At 34.8% G+C, this 23,056-nt stretch overlaps 1 protein-coding gene across 1 annotated transcript; it reads left to right on the top strand.

Moving 5' to 3' along the window:
* The first annotated feature begins 13,515 nt into the window (after window positions 1-13,515).
* On the top strand, window positions 13,516-22,987 carry LOC106882525 (exosome complex component CSL4). The gene is made up of 8 exons (XM_052978549.1): window positions 13,516-14,179; window positions 16,247-16,365; window positions 17,375-17,446; window positions 17,850-17,938; window positions 20,028-20,061; window positions 20,743-20,792; window positions 22,036-22,118; window positions 22,839-22,987. The coding sequence occupies exons 1-8, from the start codon at window positions 14,053-14,055 to the stop codon at window positions 22,949-22,951; spliced, it is 687 nt and encodes a 228-aa protein (XP_052834509.1). The 5' UTR covers window positions 13,516-14,052; the 3' UTR covers window positions 22,952-22,987.
* The last annotated feature ends 69 nt before the right edge of the window (window positions 22,988-23,056 follow it).

Here is a 23,056-nt window from a genome sequence, read left to right as displayed (position 1 = left end):
TCAAACCGTGCAACTGATGCCAGCATGGAAAACAGATGTTAAACGATGATGATAACATATGTGTGTTTGTGTTTGTCCCCCATCCACTAGTTTTAGTTCGTTTACATTCATGTAATTTAGTCATCTGGCAAAAGGAAGCGATGGAATAAGTATCTGACTTCAAAATAAGTATAGGGGGCTATTTATTCTACTAAAGCCTTCAAGGCAATACTCCAGCATGGCTGCAGTCGAATGACTGAAATAAGTAAAAGATAAAGGATAAATTTTTATTTTATAGATAGTACCTGAAAGCAAGTTTTCAACAGTATTGGACTTAATTAAATACACTGAAAATTTCCTATAAGTTGCCTCCCTTGACTAGTTTAGGCGAGTGGGAAAACTGCACGTCTTCAAAAATTTCATACACGATGTATGTATTTCTTGTTGATATTTATCAGTATTTGTACCTATAAAGAAGCAAGATCATTTGTCCTTAAGTAATTAGTGTCCAAAATGTTGTGCATACAAGTAAAAGTATTTATCATTTCAGTCAATATATAGAAAATGATTTCATCAATTTCTATAATACTAAGAGAACAATTTAGGTTTTTAAGTTCAGTTCTTTCTAGAAGCAGTTGAATGATGTAAGTGAAGAACATTTACATCTTTATAAGCGATATGAATTTTGTAGTGGGTGTAAAAATTAATCAAACATTCCCTAGGAATGCAAAGATAGATGAGTAGATAGATAGATATTGATTTTATAATGGGTACACCATGTCCCTGTATATTGTTGAGAGAGCACTAAAAGAGGGATGGCAATAGGAAGGGAAATTTTTCAGAGGTTGTAATCCTCACCACACACACATACATAGATATCTGACTATATATATTTGTATATTGATGTTTGATTTTGTATAGAATTATATATAAAATCAACATGACATTAAATTGAAGGATCACTTAATACTTTTTAGTTGAGAACATATTTTTTCAGGAATTTTTTCAAGAAAAAAGTTGACAATGACTTTAGTCTTGGCTTAGTAGCCATCATTACATATTCAACTAATATTGTTATTAGTTTTAGTTGGACAAAATGCTTAACAGTATTTCACCTGTCTTTACATTCTGAGTTCTAATTCTGCCAAGACTGACTTTGCTTTTCATCCTTTCAAACTCAATGAAATAAGTACTAGCTGAGCACCGGGGTCAATGTAATTGACTAGTCCCCCACCATGATAAGTATTATTAATAATAATAAAGAAATCATTAAAAAATAAAAATTAAAATTAGATAAAAAAATTATTAAGGGGAATGTTCATAACCTTTGCAAACTGCTTTTAATTAGTGAGGTTGATGTGGTTGGTATCCAGCTTAAACTTCTGTAAGTTATATCAGGTGGAAAAAAAATGTGGGCAGGGAGTTCCAATAGGTAGTAGTTGTAGTATTAGTAGTAGTGGTGGTGGTAGTGGTGGTGGTAGTAGTAGTAGTAGTAGTACCTTAACCCCAAGTTAACCTAACTGAACATCTGTAATCATAGGTATTATTACAGGTATTCCAGCCTTGTCTATTTCATCATTTTTTTTTCTGAAGTTGCATCTAAGATTACCTTATCCAAAGTGTCCTTTTCTGACACACTGAAGGTGTGATATGAGAAAGAATTTGCTGCTATTTCTAGCATGCTAAGCAGCTACACAGAGGTTTTCTCTTTGGCTCAAGTGAACCAGTAGTTGCAGCATGTTAGCAAGTGTAACATTGCCAATCAGCTGGCTGGCCTTTTATTTTGGATACTAAGGTGATAGTGTGTAGCAGCAAAATGATATCAGGTATGTCAGCAGTACTCTGATATGGCCTTTAAGAGCCAAAGTATTTTCTATTTCTGAAAAAAAAAACTTCATCTATGGGATGCAGTTTTGGGCAACGTTGTATGTGTGAAGTATCTACTATTAGATATGGGTATGAAGTCTAGCATGATAATAACATTCAGGGTTTTAGCTCTGTAGTGCTTATGAAGTGTTGTGACAGCAAAATATATGCTAAAATTTTAAATTGTAAATTCACCACCACCATAAAAACGCATGTAATTTTAGAGATTAAAAATTAAAAGTAAATGTAGGTAATTGAAGAGTAAAAATAGCGAGAGAATTTGAAAAATTACCATCAGCTTGCCTTTGAAATGTTTAAGAAAAAGTGAGAATTTGTGATTGGTTGTTTTCTCTTTTACTCACTATGTCTGGAGGAAGACACATGGACTCCCAAGACTAGTAATATTAATGTCATTAATGTTTTGCATTAACTGTTGCAAGATGACACCTGCAGGAAACACATGAGAAGGAAGGGAATTCTAGAAGACTAACATTGTAGAGAGGAAGGATTGTGAGCAGAGGTTAATGTAGGGCCAAGATGAGTGATGTAGACACTAGTGATGAAAAGAGAAGCAAGTGAGTTGGGAGTAACAAGAGTGGAAGTAACTAGAGTCACTAGCTTTGAAGAGCAGAGGCCATTGTAGTAGCTCTAGAGAAAAGAAAGGAATGGCATATTTATCAACCATAGGCTAGAGAATGTCTGTGAGTGACATAAAGTCACTCAGTCAAGTACCTTTCTGTAGATGTAGTCTTGGAGGTCTCTGTGCTACAACAGCACCAATACCATTCCAGATATATGTACAATACTTTATTATGGACCTCAATGACACTTCATAAAATGTCAGTAATTTTGGGAGTCTGAAATATTTTCAGCCCCTGAAGAGAAGGGCCAGTCATTGAGATGTAGTTGTATATTAAGTAAGTAAGTTAAAGAAAAGAAAGCAGTTGAGAAAGTTTGTATGCTAGAGAGTGAAATGAGCTACTGTTTGGGATACTCCAAACAGACTGAATTTCCCTAGAAATCTTTTGGTAGTTCTACATATTCTGCTCCACTGAGCTACAACAAATATAACAATGGTGATAATAATTTCTTTTTTCTTACCTGTTTTTAGAATCTGCTTCTGCGGGAAGTAAAAGCCATTGTATTGTTAGAATATACATTAATGACTGAGTTATATAAAAGGTTGAGGAAGATCTGAATCTATAGTGTGAAGTCTGTTTAAGTTATAAGTAAACTCCAGAAAATTCGGGTGTCAGAAGTTATTCTTTTTGTTGACGCAATATTTTCTAATGACTATTGACCGAGCGACTAAAATACAAAGGTTCCTATTGAATACTTCATGATCAAACTGTAAATAAGTAAGTGTTTCTGTATTTCTGATTTGTAACATGTAAACTATCTGAAAGTCTGTAATATTGATATAATAGTATCAGTTTCTGTACATTATTTGTATAACCAATAACCGAGGAAAAAATTTAAACTCATGAATTTGTTACACTGAATGTGTGTGCCTTAATTTAAACTTAATGAGAAAACCACAAAATACAATGAAAAAAAGATCCTCCTAAATTGTTATTGACATTCATTTGCAAAATATACAGGGTAAATTTTCAAGTTATAGTTAAGTGCTGTAAAAGTCAATACAAAAAAATAACCTGCAAGAAATAAAAGATCTACCATAACCATTGTTGAGCTAATAAGGTAACTTTTATATGGTTGCCTGGCTTGCAAGGAAAACTAACCAACTCTTCTGCAAATCACATCCAACTGGCTTAAAGATGAAGACACATTGCATATGATTCTGGTTGCATTGTGTCTGAATGGAATAATCATAACTGAAACTCTGCCAGATCAGACTGGAGCCTGGTGCAGCCGTCTGGCTCACCAGTCCTCAGTCAAACCATCCAACCAATGCCAGCATGGAAAGCAGACGTTAAACGATGATGATGATGATGAAATGCTTTTGATCGTAGATCTTCTAAGTCAAGGCTGACCTAAAGCTAAACAACACTGTTTTGCTATTTAAAAAAATTTTTTTTTACAATATTGCCATGAGATAGATAAGGCATTTTACTCATTGCTTTAATCTTTTATACTCTCATCTGTGAGGCCGAGCATCTAGAGATCTGACCTCACCATGACATCCTTAGTATTCCATTGTCACAAGAGCCTTTCACCTTTTCACCAAGCATTCATTGTCCATTTGCATATGCTCAGTGTAATTGACTCTTTAGCATACATTGGCCGATATTTTTAATAGCTGCTCACTTACCTCTCTTGTACTTTGCTATTCATAAAAGTTAACATTCAACATCCAGTGGGTGTATAATATATCCTTGCTTCATTTCTCTCTTTCATATTCAAAGACCATTTTATTAACTTTTTTTTTTTGCAACCCTTTGACAACCAGGCTATAAGAACTGGACCATTAAGATATTAAGTTACCAACAACTGCATTATAGCCTTAATATAATGAATGGAAGGGGAAACGATAGTCTATGAAAACATTTATCTGTACATGAAATTCATTACTGAAATTGCTTCTAATCCTAACTTACATCACATAGTACTATTGTTTTCCAGAGATTAGTTTTCTTCATACTCACTAGACTGCAAGACATGGAACTCTGAAGAATCTTATCCAAATTATCAAGTGTAGAGTTTTTGAAAACATATTTTCTCACTGAAATATGGCATCTGAAGTTGCGTGTCCATGCAAAAAACTAAACTGAATCGTACGCAAGTTAACCATATCCTGTAGATGAGTATCATTGCTAAAACTAAGATATTTTCAATGATTTGATTCTTCAAAGAAAAATTATCAAATTATTGGAAATAATTTAGGTTAATTTTCGTAGCTATTCTATTTCCATTTAAATCTATTTCACTTTACATTGTTAATGCTTTTGATAAAGGCATGAGCATCATACAATATCACTCCACCCCTCCATAAATTTGTAACTGTATATAAAGGAAAAAAGAATATTTTGTATTAATAAGGTTTATGATAAAGTTGGTTCTTGGAGAGACATTGTACTTTTTTTGTTTTCAATTACTGAGAAAGACATTTGCACTATTACAATCTCATTTTTCCATTCTTGAAAATTCAAACCTTCATGCTTGTTTGTAAGAATTTAATACACACTCTCTCTCTTTGTAAGTTTTCAGTTCTCATGATGGAAGTAGCATGTATTGTAAAAATTGAATTCTCTTATTTAGTAATAAATGAGTGTGAATACATTTAATAATGGTAGAATATTTCAATGATAGTAATCTAAGAAAAATAGTGCTTATGTTGTTGAACTGTCTCAATATAGCAAGCTTATATTCAGCAAACTCACTTGTGGTTTAAAAATAGAGACCATTTGTTCGTTCTATTTTTAAGACAAGGAACCCAGAAAAAAAAAAAAAAATTCGAGAAGGCAAAAACTAGAATGCTAGAGGATTTCAAAAGTGAGAGGGTAGGAAGTTACGGGGTAGTCAATGAAACATTTGATAGTGGTCCACAAGCTCAATAGGCCAGCTATAATCTAATTTTGACTACTTGTTCCAGTAATTTTATCATTTCCAGAGAGATGAAAGACTAAACTGATTTTGATAGATTTTGAACTTTGAACTATTGGATGAAAACTTAGTAAGTCATTTAATTGCAGTCCCTCAAGAAGTTCAAATGTCTATTATTAAACTGTTAAGCATTGATATAAACCATTTATACACTCAGAGATAGAATAAATTGCATTTTCTACCTCTTATTATTTTTTTTCTGTCAACCACTATTACCAGAAAATCTCAAACCATGATTTTGATAGACTTTGAACTTTGAACTATTAAGTTTATAAGCATTAAGCTATTGAGAAATACTTCTATTGGTGTTCTTTTAAATCTTTCAAAATTTTTTTTTTACCTTAAAAAAAAAAAAAGGATGGGCTCAACTTTGCAAGCTAATGAAAACTTTCCTGTTATAGTGTTTCTGCTGTCTAAAGCAGGGGTTTTCAAACTTTTTGACTTGCGGACCCCTTTATATTTCAGGCTTTACCTTATAAATGCTTATGAAATTTATACATAAATATTTGTTTAAAATAACATATTTTTACATTTATTTATTTAACAGTATTTAACAAATAGGTTTGTTGTCAATTAAAAGATTTCGATTAAAAACCATATATAAAATCAAATTGCCCATAAAAAGTATTTGCTGTTCACGGACCCCCTGTGGTCCGTGGACCACAGTTTGAAAATCCCTGGTCTAAAGGGATGAAGTTGCATCAACTTTTGATACTCATTTACAGCTAATAGGATCGAGTTATGGAAAGGACACACACAGTAGTATAAGTGACAAAAAAGAACTACTGGCTTTTCTGCTAGTAATATTCTAATGTTTTAGTCAGCTGTGACTCAGATAATTATAAAAAACAGGGAAGAAAATCAACAAATGGTATAATTATATTACACAGGTATACCAAATAGATGTGTAACATTATCATATATGCTATACAGGAACATTTACAGTAACACAAACCCTTGCAAATAATTGTGAACCTGAAGAAAACTTGTTTTTTTGTCATAAACTAGCAAATAAACAAAATATTTTATTTAATAGTTGAGCAAGAAGGAATATGATGTGCTCATTTAACCTCACAGAGCTCTTGGAGACTGTTGAGACTGATATGGTTATGTTCAACTTGAATATCTGTACATACCAGGGAGGAAGGAATGAGAGGCAGTTAGTTAGTTTGGGGTATGGGAAAGTAATACACAATAGGAATGAGAGGAAGGGACATGTATGTTGAGTGGGCCAGGCTAGAGATGGTATGTAACTAGTTCAGAGTTAAATTATAAACTGTTACAGATAAATTCTCTTGAATTGTCCTCACTTTTTGTCTTAGATAAACGGTTCTTTTGTTTCTTTGCCATCTTAGCTTAGCTCAGGTCTGCTGTAGGCCTTAGGACTCATTAGGCTGGAATTTAACCTGGTTTCTAAGATTACAACACTCTCCACTAAAGAGGATGTCAGTCTGCTGCAGGGCTAATTTCCCAGCTATTGCTAGATTGGAGCAACATGGAATGAAGTGTTTTGCTCAAGAACACAATGCACTGCCCACACACATTCCTGTCTTTGTCTCTATTTATATCAGATTTTGGCACAAGACCAGCAGTTTTCGGGGAGAGGCCAAGTTGATTAAATCGACCTGTGTTCAACTGGTACTCATTTTATTGACTCTCAAAGGATGAAAGTCAAAGTCAATCTTGGTGGAATTTGAACTCAGGACATAAAGATGGATGAAATGCCACTAAGCATCTTGCCTGGCATGCTAATGATTCTGCCAGCTCACTGCCTTACTTGTCCCTATTTATTGCCATCCTAAAAGGTTTCATGTGGAAAGTAAATTTTGAGTTAGTATCAGTCTTAAGTCTCTCTCAAACTCTATTTCCTAACCTGTAATACTTCCTCCATCTCAACCATCAACATTGTATTCCATGCAACACAGCGCAAAGAATATAACTCTTCTTATCTAAACTTAAACAACACTCTTATAAGTAAACCATTCTTTTTATTTACTAAAAATCTTTACCATTAAATTCAAATTCCAATATAGTAGAGGTGTCACCAGATTTACTTAATTCAAGAGCAATATATAACAGTCATCAGGTGTTTGAGGGATTTTGTAGATAGAAACTGAAAGAAGTTCATTATACAACACATACACACATGTATCTATGTGTGTGTCTTTGTTTGTCTTCCACTATCACTTGACAACCAGTATCAGTGTGTTTGGCAAAAGAAACCTATAGACTAAATACTAGGCTTTAAAAAAATAAGTCCTGGGGGTGTCGATTTGTCTGACTAAAATCTTTCAAGGCAGTGCCCCAGCATGGTCACAGTCAAATGACTGAAAGAAATAAAAGATAAAAAGAAATGTTATACTAAGTTATATAGAGCAAAATCCTAATTAGGCATTTTTATGTTACAGCTTCTAATGAAGATCAAGAGTATTCTTATCAGTAGTTGCATGGTGAAAGCATTAGTGATATGTAGTCAGCAATAAGGTGAATAGTCCAATGTAATAGATGCAACTACAAAATCTAGGACTAAATTTATTACAGTTGAATAGACCTCATTGTAATAAATTAGCATTATTTATGTTAGTCTTGTCTTTCATAAAAGTGCAGAAACCTATGTTATACATTGGACATTAGACTTTGTATTAATCTGCAGCTGTCATTATATTTATTACACTTGATAAGCTGGGTTTTCTTGCTGATGTTTGATATATTTTATTTACAAAATTTCAACATAGAAAATTTACAATTTTCTTCAGATACTTTTTTTTTTGTTAACTTTCTGTTCTATTCCTTACATTTGGAATAATGTTATGATTTAGAATTTTCTGACAGCATATCTGTGTGACTATTTGTTGATAAGCAAAAACCTTTTATCTAATGCTCTATTCTCATCATTCACAGTTTTTTCCCTTCTGTTTTGGGTAACCATCTTGATGGGCAAATGTAAATAACTGTTTATTGCCATTCTTCTGTTGTTTCTTGCCACCATTGATCATTTCCTTATGCTTCTTAGTGGTACTATAGAGAATTTTGAGGATCTCATTGTATCTCCATGTGCAGCCTCTCTGGGTGTACATTCTTAGGCCATCAGTCAGAGAATACTTTCTGAAGAGCTTCTTTCCAACTCTTGTTATACCCACTTTTTGCCTAAAGTATGCACTACATATATATGAGGGGGTGCTGAAAAGTTCTTAGCTTTAATAGTAGCGTGAAAGGCCTGGTTGAAGGTCAATCCTTTGAGTTCTTTTACTAAATTTAGAAAAGCTGAAAGACCCCTGCAATAAATATGCGAATCTAAGAGGGGAATATGTTTAATAAAACCATAATCAACTGATTTTCCTGTATTTTCTTTTACCCAAAGTCAGGAACTTTTCAGCACCCCCTTGTATGTGCAGGCATGGCCAGGTGGTTAAAAAGTTCATTCTGAATGTTGTACATGCAGTTGGAATGAACTGTTATACAGCTGTCACACTATAGCTGTGGGATGACCAATGCCTTATGGGTGAAACTGATAGACAAAAATCATCATCATCATTTAATGTTCATGTTCCATGTTGGCATGGGTTGGATGGTCTGACAAGATCTGATGAGTCCAAGGACTACATTGTGCTCCAGTGTCTGCTGGAAATATATACGTGTGTGTTTGTCTTCCTCTTGTTTTGATATTTGCATATTGATAGATAACAAAGTTATAATAATAATAATGAAATTATTGTATACAGTGCTCAGGTGCACTACAACTTGTCAAAAGTAAATATAAAGCATATGCAGTAATGTACAAATGTCTGGAAAGTGAACAGTGTATGAATCAGATACATGCTTGCGTGTGTATGAAGGGGAGAAAATCATGTGTAGTGTTGGCGAATCTCAGGAAGCATGGAAGTTTTGAAGGATGCAGAGCTCCGACAACTAACAACTGATGCCAGCAGTTTGTTCCATACTTCAGCAACTCTTAGCGTGAAAAAATGTTTCCGAAAGTCATGGGAGTTGTGCTGTTTTCTGACTTGGTAAACATGCCCACGGGTGTTAGATAGGTGAAGTTTGAAAAGGTGCTCAGAGTTATTGTTAGTAAGATGGTTAATAATTTTATGGGTGTCTGCCAAGTCAGTTGCCAGACGTTGGAATTTCAATGTATCCATGCCCAGGGAAGTAAGGTGTTCAGAATATGGCAAATGCCTGATGGAGGGTATTCTCTTGGTTGCATGTTGCTGAACGGTTTCCAGACGATTAATATCCTGGGAAAGATAGGGGTTCCAGACCGGTGATGCAAATTCCAGGTGAGGCTGCACCATAGCCATATAAAGCCTCAGATAGATAGCCGGAGAGCGGTTCACAAAGGACTTGGTAAGTGATGCCAGGACACCCTCAGCCTTCTTGGCAATTTTAGCAATGTGTTTTGTCCAACGCAAATCGCTGTTGGCAATAGTGCCCAGGTCACGTTCACAAGAACACTTTTTGAGATTAGTGTTGTGGAGGGAGTAAGTAGACACTGGGTTTTTCCTCCCAAAATGCATGGTGGTACATTTGTCCACAGCCAGTTTGAGTTGCCAGCCCATGATCCATTGCTGCATTGTGACCAGGTCTGATCGCAATAAAGATCTATAGTGTACAGGATCTATCCTCTTTATTTCAAGGTACAGCTTGATGTCATCTGCATATTTCAGCACTGTGGCATTCTTTAAGTTGGCATCTATGTCATTAATATATGCAACAAATAAAAGGGGGCCAAGAACAGATCCCTGTGGTACACCAGATGTCATCTCATAGGGTGAAGAGTGCTGTCCTAGAACTGTGACAACCTCTTTTCGGCCAATAATGAAGGAATTCAACCAGTTATAGAGATCATCTCTTACACCCATTGCAGTTTTACCATTCATGCACATGGTATCATTTGTTTACAGTCTTCCAGTAAAATATGCCTGACCCTTTGAGCTGTTCATTGTTCAAAGGACTAGAGGAATATTACTTTGCTTGGAAACAAATATGTGAGGGTTGGTGACAGGAAGAACATCTGCCTACAGAAAAAAACCCTGTTTCAGAATGTTTCATCTAATTTATGTAAACATGGAAAAGTGGACGTTAAAATAAAGAGGACGAGTCTCACCAGTCCCTTCTTCATACACTGGCTAACACCTTTTATTTTACTTGCACTCAACTTTTATTGTACTTGCAATAGACTATCCAACTTATTTCTTTTTGAGTATACTCTCTGCATTCACTGCTCACACTACACTACTATGCAGTGCCACACTTTAGGCCTTGCTTTTACATATGGAGAGAGAAACGTGGTAACTAATTACAGAAGTTAAATTTGATCCTCAATCCTCAGACTCAGGTCAGAGGATAGTGGAACTCATATTACTAGAATTAATTATATCATAAAAGACTTTATCAATCAATTCCCAACAAGCCTGTCAATTGGATGCAGCTTCTACCTGGCCACCCAACCTGCCAAATCTCCCTCAAACTACACTCTAATAGTTTTAAAAACGATAATGTAATGTTCCATAAAACTAAAATGAAGGAATAGTCACAGTTGGAATGTGTTTAATTATTAGAATTGACCTGGAGCTACAATTGGAATATGGATTGGGGCTGCTCAACAGTGTCAAACATGACTAACACTGATTTCACATTTTGGCACAAGGCCAGCAATTTTGGGGAAGAGGTTAAGTCAATTACATTGACCCCAATGCTCAACTGGTACTTGTTTTACCAACCCTGAAAGGATGAAAGGCAAAGTCAACCTTGGTGGAATTTGAACTCAGGATGTGAGGGATGAAAAGCCATTAAACATTTTGCCTGGTGTGCTAACAATTCTGCCACTGCCTTACTGATTTTTAATATTGACACATGACCTCAAACATTGACTAAATCAACCCAGGACTTGACTGATTTTTTATTTTATTGTTCATGGTAGAATGCTTTCCTTAAAGTTTTCCAACTCCCCTGTTCCATGTAGCAATGGAATTGTCAAACATACTTTCACATTGTTTTGCATTTGTTTAACCCACTAAGTAGGCCTTGATTGAACAAACCTAAGATAAAAAGATTCCAACAGTAATCACAGCTTTAAAATTTATTATTACAGAAAGTGAACTGCTTTGTTGGATGACTTTCCCGTTAGAAGACAGTAACGTTTGAAACAAAACAGCTGCTACTTCTAGCTGGCTGAATGACCACGTAAGGTAATCACAGGTAAACTGCAACCTGCAAGACTTCTGAATGGCTTGACAATTGATAAAATTACCTTGAATTCTCTTAGCCGTGTGGCCTGTTTCTCAAAAAGGAAAAAAAAAAAAAATAGTTGTCCATGCTTGATGTAGAGTACCTCATACATTGAAGGAAGAGTATAAATTTTACTCCTGGATTGATAACACTCATTAATCACTTACAAAATAGTTTTAGAATATTTCTAAACTTGGTATTTCATTTATTTATTGTTTTCCTTTTCTGAACATTTTTACCATTTTACTATTTATTTTTGTAAGCTGTGTTGTTTTTCAATATATATTTTATTTTTAATATTGTTATGTCATCCATGAATGCCTTCTTAGGTAATTTCACTTTTCCCATTTCTTCTGAGTAGATTGCTGATCTAAGTAACATTTCCATAACAAGCTCAAGCCAGCTGACTGATATTGTGCAACCTCCAACAATTCCAATTTCAAGATGATGCTAGTTTGAGAAATTTTCTGCTGTGGTCTGCATTTTCAAATTGTTGTAGTGCTTCTTCATCAGATCCTTAATCTTCCCTGGTATATAAAAGAAATCCATTGCTTACATCAACAATCTGTGTGGTTCAGAACCATAAGCATTAGCCAGAACAAGCCATACAATACTCAAATCCTATTGATTTTTCTTCACATCTTGTATCACATCTCCAGATTGAAAACACATATTCCACACACTCAGGAATTCCAACCTTCTGGACATTTTCATGTCATAACCATTACCTTAAGCTCTGGGACCATCTAGAATCACTGCTGAGATGCTTAAAATATCTGGTGGAGTAAGTTAGAGCCTAGTCACTTGTATAGTTCATTAGGTTGTCCAGGAAGGCATCACATCAGAAAACTAGTGTAGTAGTATTACAGTTAGTTGCTATGAGGGTAAAGGTGGTGTCTTATATAGAAACAACTACAGAGGTATCAAACTGTTGGAACAGGTCATGAAAGTTAGAGTCTGATTAGAAATAGAATTAAACTGTCCTCCCTCTATCAACTATCATTGCTATCCAGTCGTTCCGTTATATACTCATGCTTTATCACTCACAATTCTCCACACTTTTTGCACTTTCATGAACCCTCTACTCATGCACCTTAAGCAATCCTCTATCATTCCATTTATATTCACATCCTTGTACTTCGAGAGTATGCCCTGGTACATTGCCATCATCTCTCTCTAGTTCTAACTGAGGCAACCATGTATTTCCTCTACAGCAAGACACCTGTTTCTGCCCCTCTATGATAATTTAACCCTCATTACTTGACACAGAGCCACCTCCTTCAACACCACTTCCCATCTCAGTCGAGGGATCTTTGTCTTGCGAGTTATGTGGTGACCTTGCCGGTGCTGGTATCACTTAAAAGATAGATTATTTACTTAAACAAAAGTAAAGCAAACAGCTGAGAATTTTCTAACGATATTAAAAAAAAAAAAAAATCAACGGAAATTAGCTAATACATTTTTGTTACCTGGATGTTTGGTGAAATAATTTCGAAACTCAATGTTTTCAAATCAAAACAATTACCTTAGGTGGCGGGAATGTTCCTAAGCGGCTTCTGATAATGATATGTAAACTTTGTTGATCCATAGTTTCGTATACAACATGTTGAAGTCAGGGATATGTTTACCTGGTGAGTAACCGATTATTTCTAATTATATATGAAGCTTTGTGTATCTACAATATATTCTTTTACTATCTATATTAAAATACTACTTTTATTTAAACTGCAATTTAAATTTCATTTTAATGCTTCTTAAACATTTAAAATATAAATAGGAATGCCTAGATTCCTTCATCCTGTTTTAAACCTGAACCTTGTATTTCTTTATTAATATTTTCAGAACTTTACTATAACTTATTAATTTATGATATTCTCTAATTTAGATTTTATTTTTTTTTATGTCAAAATTTCAACTTCATTTATTCTTATTGTATAAATAGCACGTGTTTTTCATGAAATTGAACAGTTCTATACTACATGTCTTGGTTATCTAACATGAATGTGACTGCAACACTCATCTCTGAACATCAATGTCTAAACAACTTTTTGAAGACAGCATTATTTCTTAATTTAGAAAAAGAAGGAGTGAAAAAAGGACTGAAGTCAAATGACTTTACACTTTTGCCTGTTTTAGTGCAATTTTATTCCAATTATGAAATTTTCTGAAAACGCGTTTCGATGGTGGTAAATGTGAAATGAGTAAAAGTCGTAAACAAAACATTTGTTGTGCAAGGAGAGGATAGAGAGAGAAGAGCAAGTGATAAACATGAGTAGATATTGAAAGATTTATGGACAATGTGATCATTTTAATACTCTGTGGTCAATGATCAGTTCTGTGGTTCAGGGCAAGTAACTGGAGCAAAGCGCTGTATTGGCGACGTAACATTAAGAAAAAAAAAGGGCATAATACTTCATGTTTGCAATATTACCTGGAAACGAATATGAAAACAAAATCGCGTGGAAAACAACGGCGGTGGGGAAGAGGACTTCGGAAGATTCTCAAGATCCGAGTTTTTCCCTCATAACTTTTAGGAAAAAAGGTTCTATTTTTTTTAATGAAATTTTATATAAATACCTTTCAAACAGCATAGATTACGATTATAAAGACATTTGGGTTAATGTTTACATCCTGACCCGGAAATGAAAATCTCCCAAAATATACTGGAATGGGTGTAAAACAATGTGTAGGAAACGAATATGAAAAAAAAAAAAAAAAAAAAAAAAAAAAAAATGCGCGCAAAGCAACGGGAGGGTGCTGAGAGGACTTCGGAAAAGTCACAAAATTCAAGTTTTTCCCTCATAACTTTTAGGAAAATGGGTTTTTCAATGAAATTTTATAGAAATACCTTTGAAACTGCATACATTACGACTATAAAGTAATTTGTGGGGAGAGGACTTTCGGAAAATTCCCAAGATCCGACATTCTTGTCAAACCAGTCTTGGTCCTTCTTCCAGGTAAAGCCAATTGTTTCCTCGGCCGCAGCAGTCATGGCTTCATGAAAGCTGATCCAGCGATCCTCAATGGAGGTTGGCTCTGGGAGGTCCATTGGGTGTCTCTCAATGGATTCCTTGAAGTCTTGGGATGCCCGTGAGTCCCAGAGTTTGGCGCAGTCAAAGTGTCAGCAAGGGATGTTTGCTGAGACCCACTTTGGTGGGCAGCAGATCTTGATGTCAAGGTGAAAAATAAGAAGGCAGTGATCCATCCAGCAGTCATCTGCACCAGGCATGGAGCAGTTGATGCGTACATCTTGTCTGTCCCTAGATCATGTCAGGACATAGTTGAAGATGTGTCAGTGTTTAGACCGTGGGTGTTTCCAGTTTGTTTTTTGTTGGGTAGGGAGTTGGTGATGACAAGTTCTTGCTTGGTGCAAAGACCCAGAAGGAGCTGGCCATTGCCATTGCATTTCCCAATGCTGTGATGGCCAAGAATGCCATTCCACAGACAATAGTCACTGCCGACTCTGCCGTTAAAGTTCCCCAACACGACGAGTTTGTCATGTGTGGGGACTGTCTGGATGGTGCAGTCCAGCAGGTTGTAGAATGAAGCCTTGATGTCATCTTCAGATGTGAGGGTAGGGACATACACAGAGATCAGCGTAAGGAATTGGTTCCAAATGAGTGTGATCTGAAGTCATCAGGTGCTCACTGACGGTAGTTGGGATGAGTCTGTGTTGGTCCACAACTTGCGTTTTGATGGCAAGGCCAACTCCATGGATGCGTGGTTCATTAAGATTCTTCCCCTTCCAAAAGATGGTGTATTTGGAACCAGCTTCTCTGATGCTGCCTTCTCCAAGAAGCCTAGTCTTGCTCAAGGCCGTCATGTTGATGTTGAAGTGAGCAAGTTTCTTGCAGACGAGGGCTGTATGTCATTCTGGTCGATTAATGTCACTCTTGTCCCGGAGAGTGCAGGTGTTCCAGGCCCTGAAGGTGAGAGGTTGTGAAACAAGATTTAGTTCTGACCACTAAGTGGGAGGTCCGCTAGCTGCGGTATGCTGGCCAGATAGAGAACTCAGATAATACCCCAGTGAGTTGAATGCAAGGAATCCTTCAATGAGAGATGTCCAATCCTGGGTTCCTAGTAGATTGATCTCTTCCATCAATAATGGGTCTTTTGGAACTGATGGGTATCACATATTAACTTCCTTAATAAGTTCAAATTTTGTTGGTGCCTCTTGGCTCAATGAGATATCGATGAAGTAGGTCCTTTCACTATATGGCACTTGGCTGTAGCATTGATCACAATAAAACAAGAAAACCTCTTGTAGCCAAATGCAAATCTTTTGCTATCAGCATATATGACTGTAGCAGCCTCTGGCCAGTTCTTGTCAAGTCATCCAACCCATGCCAGGATGGAAAATGGAATTAAATTAATAATTATTATTATTAATCTTACACTTGCTAATAGCCAGCTTTTTGCATGGAATGAGAAATGATATGTTGCCAAGAAGTAATAATTCCCTTCTTTAAACTTCTAGCTTAATCTCTCTCTCTCTCTTTTATTATAGCAAATATACTTTAGTACTAAGTAAACAAACTGTTTCTAGTGGTGTTAAAATATGCTTGTGTATTTGAAATATGTAAAGATCCAGATGTATATTGATTTTTAGGGCAAAAGCTTTGTCAACTAACTGATGATAAATGTAGTGGAAATGGGACTTACATCCGAAATGGTTATATTTATTCAAGCCTAGCAGGTTTCCTTCATACAGAAACCACTGAAGATAAAGTAAGTTATACTTTAATGATTAATCATTTTGTTTTTCTTTTGCCAGTTCTGTGTTTTTCATAAGTGTTGTATTGCCTTGTAAGTTGAAGGATGCAAAAAATATTGCAACTAATGTTTTACAGCTAACAATAAAATACTTGTAGCAACAGAATGAAGCTTTAGTACATGTGTATATATATATGTCTTCAAATCTATTCTACCCAACACCCTTTTACATTATTAAGTATTTATCTGCTGTGTCTTATTGTACCTGATAGGCACAATATAGAATAGAAAAGAGCTGTTAGCTTACGGGTGTGACTCCAACCAAGTCTCTATTACTTGTAGGATAATTGCGTTACTGATTGTATTACAGTGTTTGTAGTTCCTATTTTCATATTAAGGAGTATGTTTGTCTCGAATTGGTGTTCATAATATCTGTTATAGTTATATCAAGATCTTTGTAGTTAATTCATAATTCTCATGCTGTACTTTCCTAAAATTGATTACATCAAGTCATGTCCAGTTTGAAATCTTAAAAGCTAATACAGTGATAGCTGAACATTGCTACCAGATTATGAGCGCATTTAATACAAATGTTCTTAGATACCTGTTTTTATTTTGTCAGAAACCTTCAGAAGCTTTATCTCATTCATTTAATTTTCAATCAAATTAAGACAAAAATATATTACTTTTCAGTTCAGCAGTAAGCTTTATGCTTATCAAAATTAGGTTGATAGTTAATTACTTAACTATATAGCTCTGTGTGTGTGTGTGGGAGTCATGTATACATGTACTGTAGAATAGTAGTAAGCCTTCTTGCATACCAAATCTATGAAGTAGAATCAAATTTTCAAGCTAGTTCACATTATTTGGTGTTTATAGCTGTCATATCTTATTGTGGTTAATACTCCTTAACATTTTATACAAAGACAAAGCTTTCAGATGTAAACTTTGAATTTAAGACACATGAATATACACAATATATTATTTTTGAAAATGCTGATTTTCCAAAAATTTTTTTTTGTAGACATTGGTGGAAGTATGCACAACTAAAACAGAAAATATTGTGCCATCAGTTGATGCACTAGTTACAGCAAAGGTAAAAATGTCCTTAAACATTCTATCATCACCATCATCATTTAATGTCCTTTCATGCTGGTATGGGTTAGATCGTTTGAGTGGATCCAACAAGTGTTATGAAAGAGGAGGCAAGGGCAGGTTTCTTGCTTCTGAAGAGATACATGGCAGTTAGCATTATATCATAAATTTGTTTTGTTATTTTTAATTAAAAGTAAATGAGACAATGCATATCCAAAATAAAATCTGCCTTCTGTTGCTCTTCCTAAGTTTACTGTTCCTTGGAAAGAAAATTTCAAAGTAGCAACAATGAAACTTAAAATTTTAATAAATATTGAATATCTTTTTCTTTCTTTTGTACACATAGACAGACGCATATTTATTTCTATAACCATATATATGATTTTTTTTATTTTTTTTATCAGATAACTAATGTGAACCCTCGATTTTGTAAGTGTTCTATAATGAATGTTGGAAAAATTAGATTACGTGAATCATTTAGAGGAATGATACGGTAAGTTGATGATTCTGAAAGAAAATATATTTCTATTTTTTAATTTTATTTACTTCACTTGGTTTAATATCTTAAATAGTACCAATTCATATTTGTTTATCATTTAAGATCCATCCTCCATACTGACTTGGGTTGGATAGGATCTGACATATGACATGAAGGTATATAGACAAATACATGGAAGCGACTTGCAATCGGAACAAATCAATAGAAAGAATATATCCTGCATTATTTGCATATTCATCAGGAAGTGCTAGATGTATGTGTTAAGTCTTATGTAGCACCCTGAGAATGTTGCATCAAGTTTATGTTTGTATATTTAAGTAACAATTGCAGCAAAGTTAGGAAGATGGATTCAATTTGTGTATGACAGTCTTAATTCCTAGAAATTTATGATAGATCATTGGCAACCTAACAGAACTTGTTTCCAAGTAAATATCTCTTAATCAAATATGAATTTATCTGTCATGAAAATATTACCCAGTTTCTGTTATGTAGAAAACAGGATTCTTACCCTTAATATTTAAATATTTTTATAGTATGATATACAAGATACTTAACTGCTTAGCCTTGATTGACAAGACCTACAATAAAAAAAAAAAGATACAGTCCATGACTATCAGGTCTAGTGTATCCTGGACTACATTATCTAATTTCCTTTCTCTCTTAAAAACTTTAGGATGTGGTTTGGGAGAAATTCATCTGCTATTGTTTGCAGGTCAGGCAACTACATAGAGGCTCTTTTGTTTGCTCCAAAATGAAAGCTTAACTCTGTTTTTCTCTTTGACTAGATTTCAAAAGAGAATTTATTTATTCCTGGCTAAGAATTCTATAAATTAGGTCATATCTCATTCTTGGAGATGTAATTTGCAGTTTTGCCTTATTGGATTGTGTGGTGTATGGATATATCTTGACATTTACGTTTTAATGACAACAATTTTTTAATAAAATTAGCTATTAGCAAGATCATCATCATTTAACACCTGTTTTCCATGCTTGCATGGCCGAACAATTTGAAAGGATTTGGTGAGTAACAGGGCTGTAGTGTGGTGTTCCTTGTCAGTTTTGATATGGTTTCTATGGCTGGTTGCCCTTTCTAATGCCAATCACTTTATAGTGTGTATTGGGTTCATTAATCATGCCATCAGCACTAACAAGGTTGCCAAGTAACTTGCAAGACAGAAAAGAGCAAGGAAAGGAGATATGATATTTGCTATCTGGTTTGAGAATATAAGAATTCATTTCTTATTGGCACTGTACTGTGTCCCTGATAAAAGCAATGAAATTTCTAAGTGCAACTTCGAATGAAATGTGAATAATTGTAACCATTACTTTTATTGCATGCAGTATTGAAACTGAATTGTGTCTTATGAGAATCTATATATTAATATGCTAAGGTCAAAATGCGTTACGCTGTCATGTGGTTAGCTGAAGAGAGAGAAAAGGAAGGAGAGAAGTTTAACGATGTGAAGTAGGGGGTAAAGTAATAGTTATTACACTAAGATGCTGTCAAATGGTTAGTTCAAGGAAGAAATGAAGAGAGAGAGAAAGTGTGTGTGTGTTTGTGCTGAGAGGTTAAAGAAGAATATTGTGGATAGATATATTCATTGACAGATAGGAGATAGAAAGATGACTGGCTAGGTATATTGATACATAGTTAAATTAAAGTGAAATAACCTTAGCAAATAGCTGTGGATGTTACTTATACCTTTTCATGTGTAGTAGCCCAAAGGCTGGGGCACTGAAATTATTTAGATTTTTTTAATTATTTCTTTTTTTTTTAGTTATTTGGTTTAAATGTTTGTATTGTTATTATAAACAGATACATACATTGACAGAAATGTAAGTAGAATATGATAGATAGATTGATTGATTAATTGCCCCTATGTGAATTTTCACATATTCTCAAGAATCAAATGTTTCAGAAAAATGCAATTTCATCATACAATTTTCAAAATAATCATGGAATTTCCACTGGTACTGTTAGAACATTATTGTTATTGGTTCTTAATTATTGAATAGTTTAAAATGATTCATAGCTGGGATGTTTCTATCTGATATTTCATTAGTTTTTCTCTAATTTTGACAGGAAAGAAGATGTGAAAGCTACTGAGAAAGACAAAGTAGGTGACCGAATTTCTCTTTGTCTCTTTTTGTGATGGTTTAAATTGTGTTCTTAGTAAATCAACTTTCTGATTTGAGTCTATATCTGGTTATCAAATATATTTTTATAAAACATGATTATTTAAAAATCTATCTGTCCATCTATTCTCACTGCTCACTATCCTTAGGAGGATCGTCTTCGGGTACCTCCTCCATAGAATCCTCTCAGAAGTTACTGTCATTAAATTTCCTGATGGATTCTCAAGCATGACCAACTGAGCCTACAGATATTATTCAACCGTCTTGCTTGTGATCTGTTGGTTGACTCAACTCGAAGAATGTCTTGTGATTTTTTTCTTGCGATATTCTGACCATATTTGTAATACTGAAACTGTAACCTCTCAATGTGGAAAAGTAGTGGGTTGACTTGGAGAATCTACCTGATCTCCGAGCTACATACCCTGTTGATCAAAGTTATAGTAGAGGTCCTTCAGAGGAACCCCATTTCAGCCTCTTAAAAATGTTTTGAATGTCATATAATCATTAATTAAAATCATGATACTACCACTGATATTTTAAAACTTATTTAAGTGAATTATTCTGACATATCCAATTTTCATTAGGGAGGTGGTTGATTAATCTCCAGAATTGAAGAAAAACTTCTTATATGTTCCATTTCTAACATTTATATTCCTTTCTAGGTTGAAATGTATCAATGTTTCCGCCCTGGTGATATCATTGTAGCTAAAGTTGTATCCTTTTCTTTATAATACATAATATTTTAAATGATTTAATATACTCTGTCATTGGTTATCTTCTTTTGTTGTTCCCTGCTAGCATGGGTTAGATGAATACATTTTATTACAATTTATAGAAGCATTGTTTTTATAGCTGAATGTGCTCTTTGTCACGAACGCTTTCCTGTTTTCAAGTAAGACTTTTCATTCTACTTGTGCAGAGCTACTGAATGATTTATTGACAAGGAAATATCAACAGCTATCACTGTCTATACCTCAGCAGTTTTCATGCAAAGCATAAAATGCATTTGGTCATGTGATGTGGATGGATGGCAACAGCTCCATAAAGTGCTGATCTCTCAAAGTTGATGAAACACATGGGAGATGGAGACCCAGGAAGACATGGGATGACCTCAGAATGCTGAACCTTTCAGACGAGATGACAAAGGACTGAGATACCTGGTGCCTTATCGTACTCAAGAAGGCCTATACTTCACAGCAGAAGTGTTATGGCTGCATCCCCTGGTGAAGAGGATTGGCCTGCAAGAGTCCTGTACTGATGCCACATAAAAAGCAGTGGTTGGTATTAGGAAGTGCATCCAGCCTTAGAAACCATACCAAGTTAGACTGGAGCCTGGTGCACCTCTCTGGTCAAACCATCCAATCCATACCAGCAGGGAAAACAAATGTGTAGGTGCAGGTATGGCTAAGAAGCTTGCTTCCCAACCATGTGGTCTTGGGTTCAATGTCTCTACCGAGCTCCTTGTCCTATTATATCCTCAGTTCAACCAAAGTCCTGCGAGTGGATTTGGAAGACAGTAACTGAAAGAAAGCCTTCATATATGTGTCCCTGTCTTGATATCTTGTGATGATTGTAAGTAAGCACTACTGTCATACAAGCAATGTTGTTTGTTTCCAGTTTTCCATGAAAAATATGTCTGGTCATGAGGAAATACTATCTTATTAGGAAACAGGTGAAGGTTGGCAGTAAAGAAACTTAACTTTCTTCCAGGTATAGTCCACTTAACAATAAAGAAGTACAGGTCACTACTATAATCAGTGATGAACTTTGTATTTGGACATCATGAGATTGCAATACTGAGTTCAAAACCTTTTATGAGTCCAGAGGGTTACAGGAAACTACTTCAAGAGTCTTCTTAGAATCACTTTCTTGAAATTGTAAGTCTTTAGCGATGTCTTGTAATCATAACTTGATTTTGTGAATGAATATCTGCTAATGTATCCTTAACTTGATTATCTCTCACTGGGAGATGCACATTCATATCTGTTGACCACAGCTGAAAATGAACTAGGAGTAGTAGTCGCAACCAGTGAAGCAGGTATAGTGTTTAAATTATTCTTTTTTTTATGTAACCACCCCCATCCCAGTATAGTTTAATCAGTATTTTCTTTAAGTTGAACACTCGTGGCAGACAGCAAAGTTACTGACTAGACACTTTACACTAGTTTAGCTTACTATTTCTTAATACTATTGAAGCCCACTTTGCTTTCCTTTTATACAGCTGAAAGGAGATTGAAAAGCAATATACTACTCTTGGCTATTCCACCAGGAGAATAATTTATTTCCTGAGAGAGTGGATGTTGTTTAGACTTTATTATAGAATAAGATTTTTTAAATAGAAATAAATCACCAAAGAAAAGCCATTTAAATGACTGAGTCATCAGCTCCAACCTCTGGTTCATAGATGTCTTGTACTTCTCTTTGTCTATTCTGTAGCTACTGCGGTAGCCTCTGCTCTATGCTTCTGGTTGATTATGAGCTGCCTCTACTCTGGTTTCCTTGATTTGTTTCATTCATATTGATCTCCCTCTCCTTAACATGAAATACTGCAGTGCTTCAGAACTTTAGAAGCTTTAAATTTTTTCCTTTATAACTTTCCACTTCATCCCAACTTATTTAAGAATATATTAAATCAGAAATAGAAAGAATATGAATAGTGATGAAGAAAAAGAAAACCCTCCTGTATTATGGATTGTCAGAATCATTTATCCTCTAGTTGTAAATATATGAATCATCTTAGGCCATTGTTTTTTTTTAGGTTATCCTATGGTACCCATCAGCTGGAAGGAAATGCAGTGTCCACATACCTTAATAAAAGAAAAACGTAAAGTAGCCAAAGTTCAGCCCCAATATATACAGAATCCTGAATAAACCATAGAACTTTATAAAAATGTTGTTATCAAATTATTTATCGTGTTGATGTTTAGCTCATTATCGTTCCGACATCCATTTGTTTATGTTAGATGTTGTTAGTAA

Source organism: Octopus bimaculoides, chromosome 2, assembly GCF_001194135.2.
Source record: "Octopus bimaculoides isolate UCB-OBI-ISO-001 chromosome 2, ASM119413v2, whole genome shotgun sequence".
In the NCBI taxonomy this organism is placed as follows: domain Eukaryota; kingdom Metazoa; phylum Mollusca; class Cephalopoda; order Octopoda; family Octopodidae; genus Octopus; species Octopus bimaculoides.
This window is presented reverse-complemented; position numbering and strand designations above follow the sequence as displayed.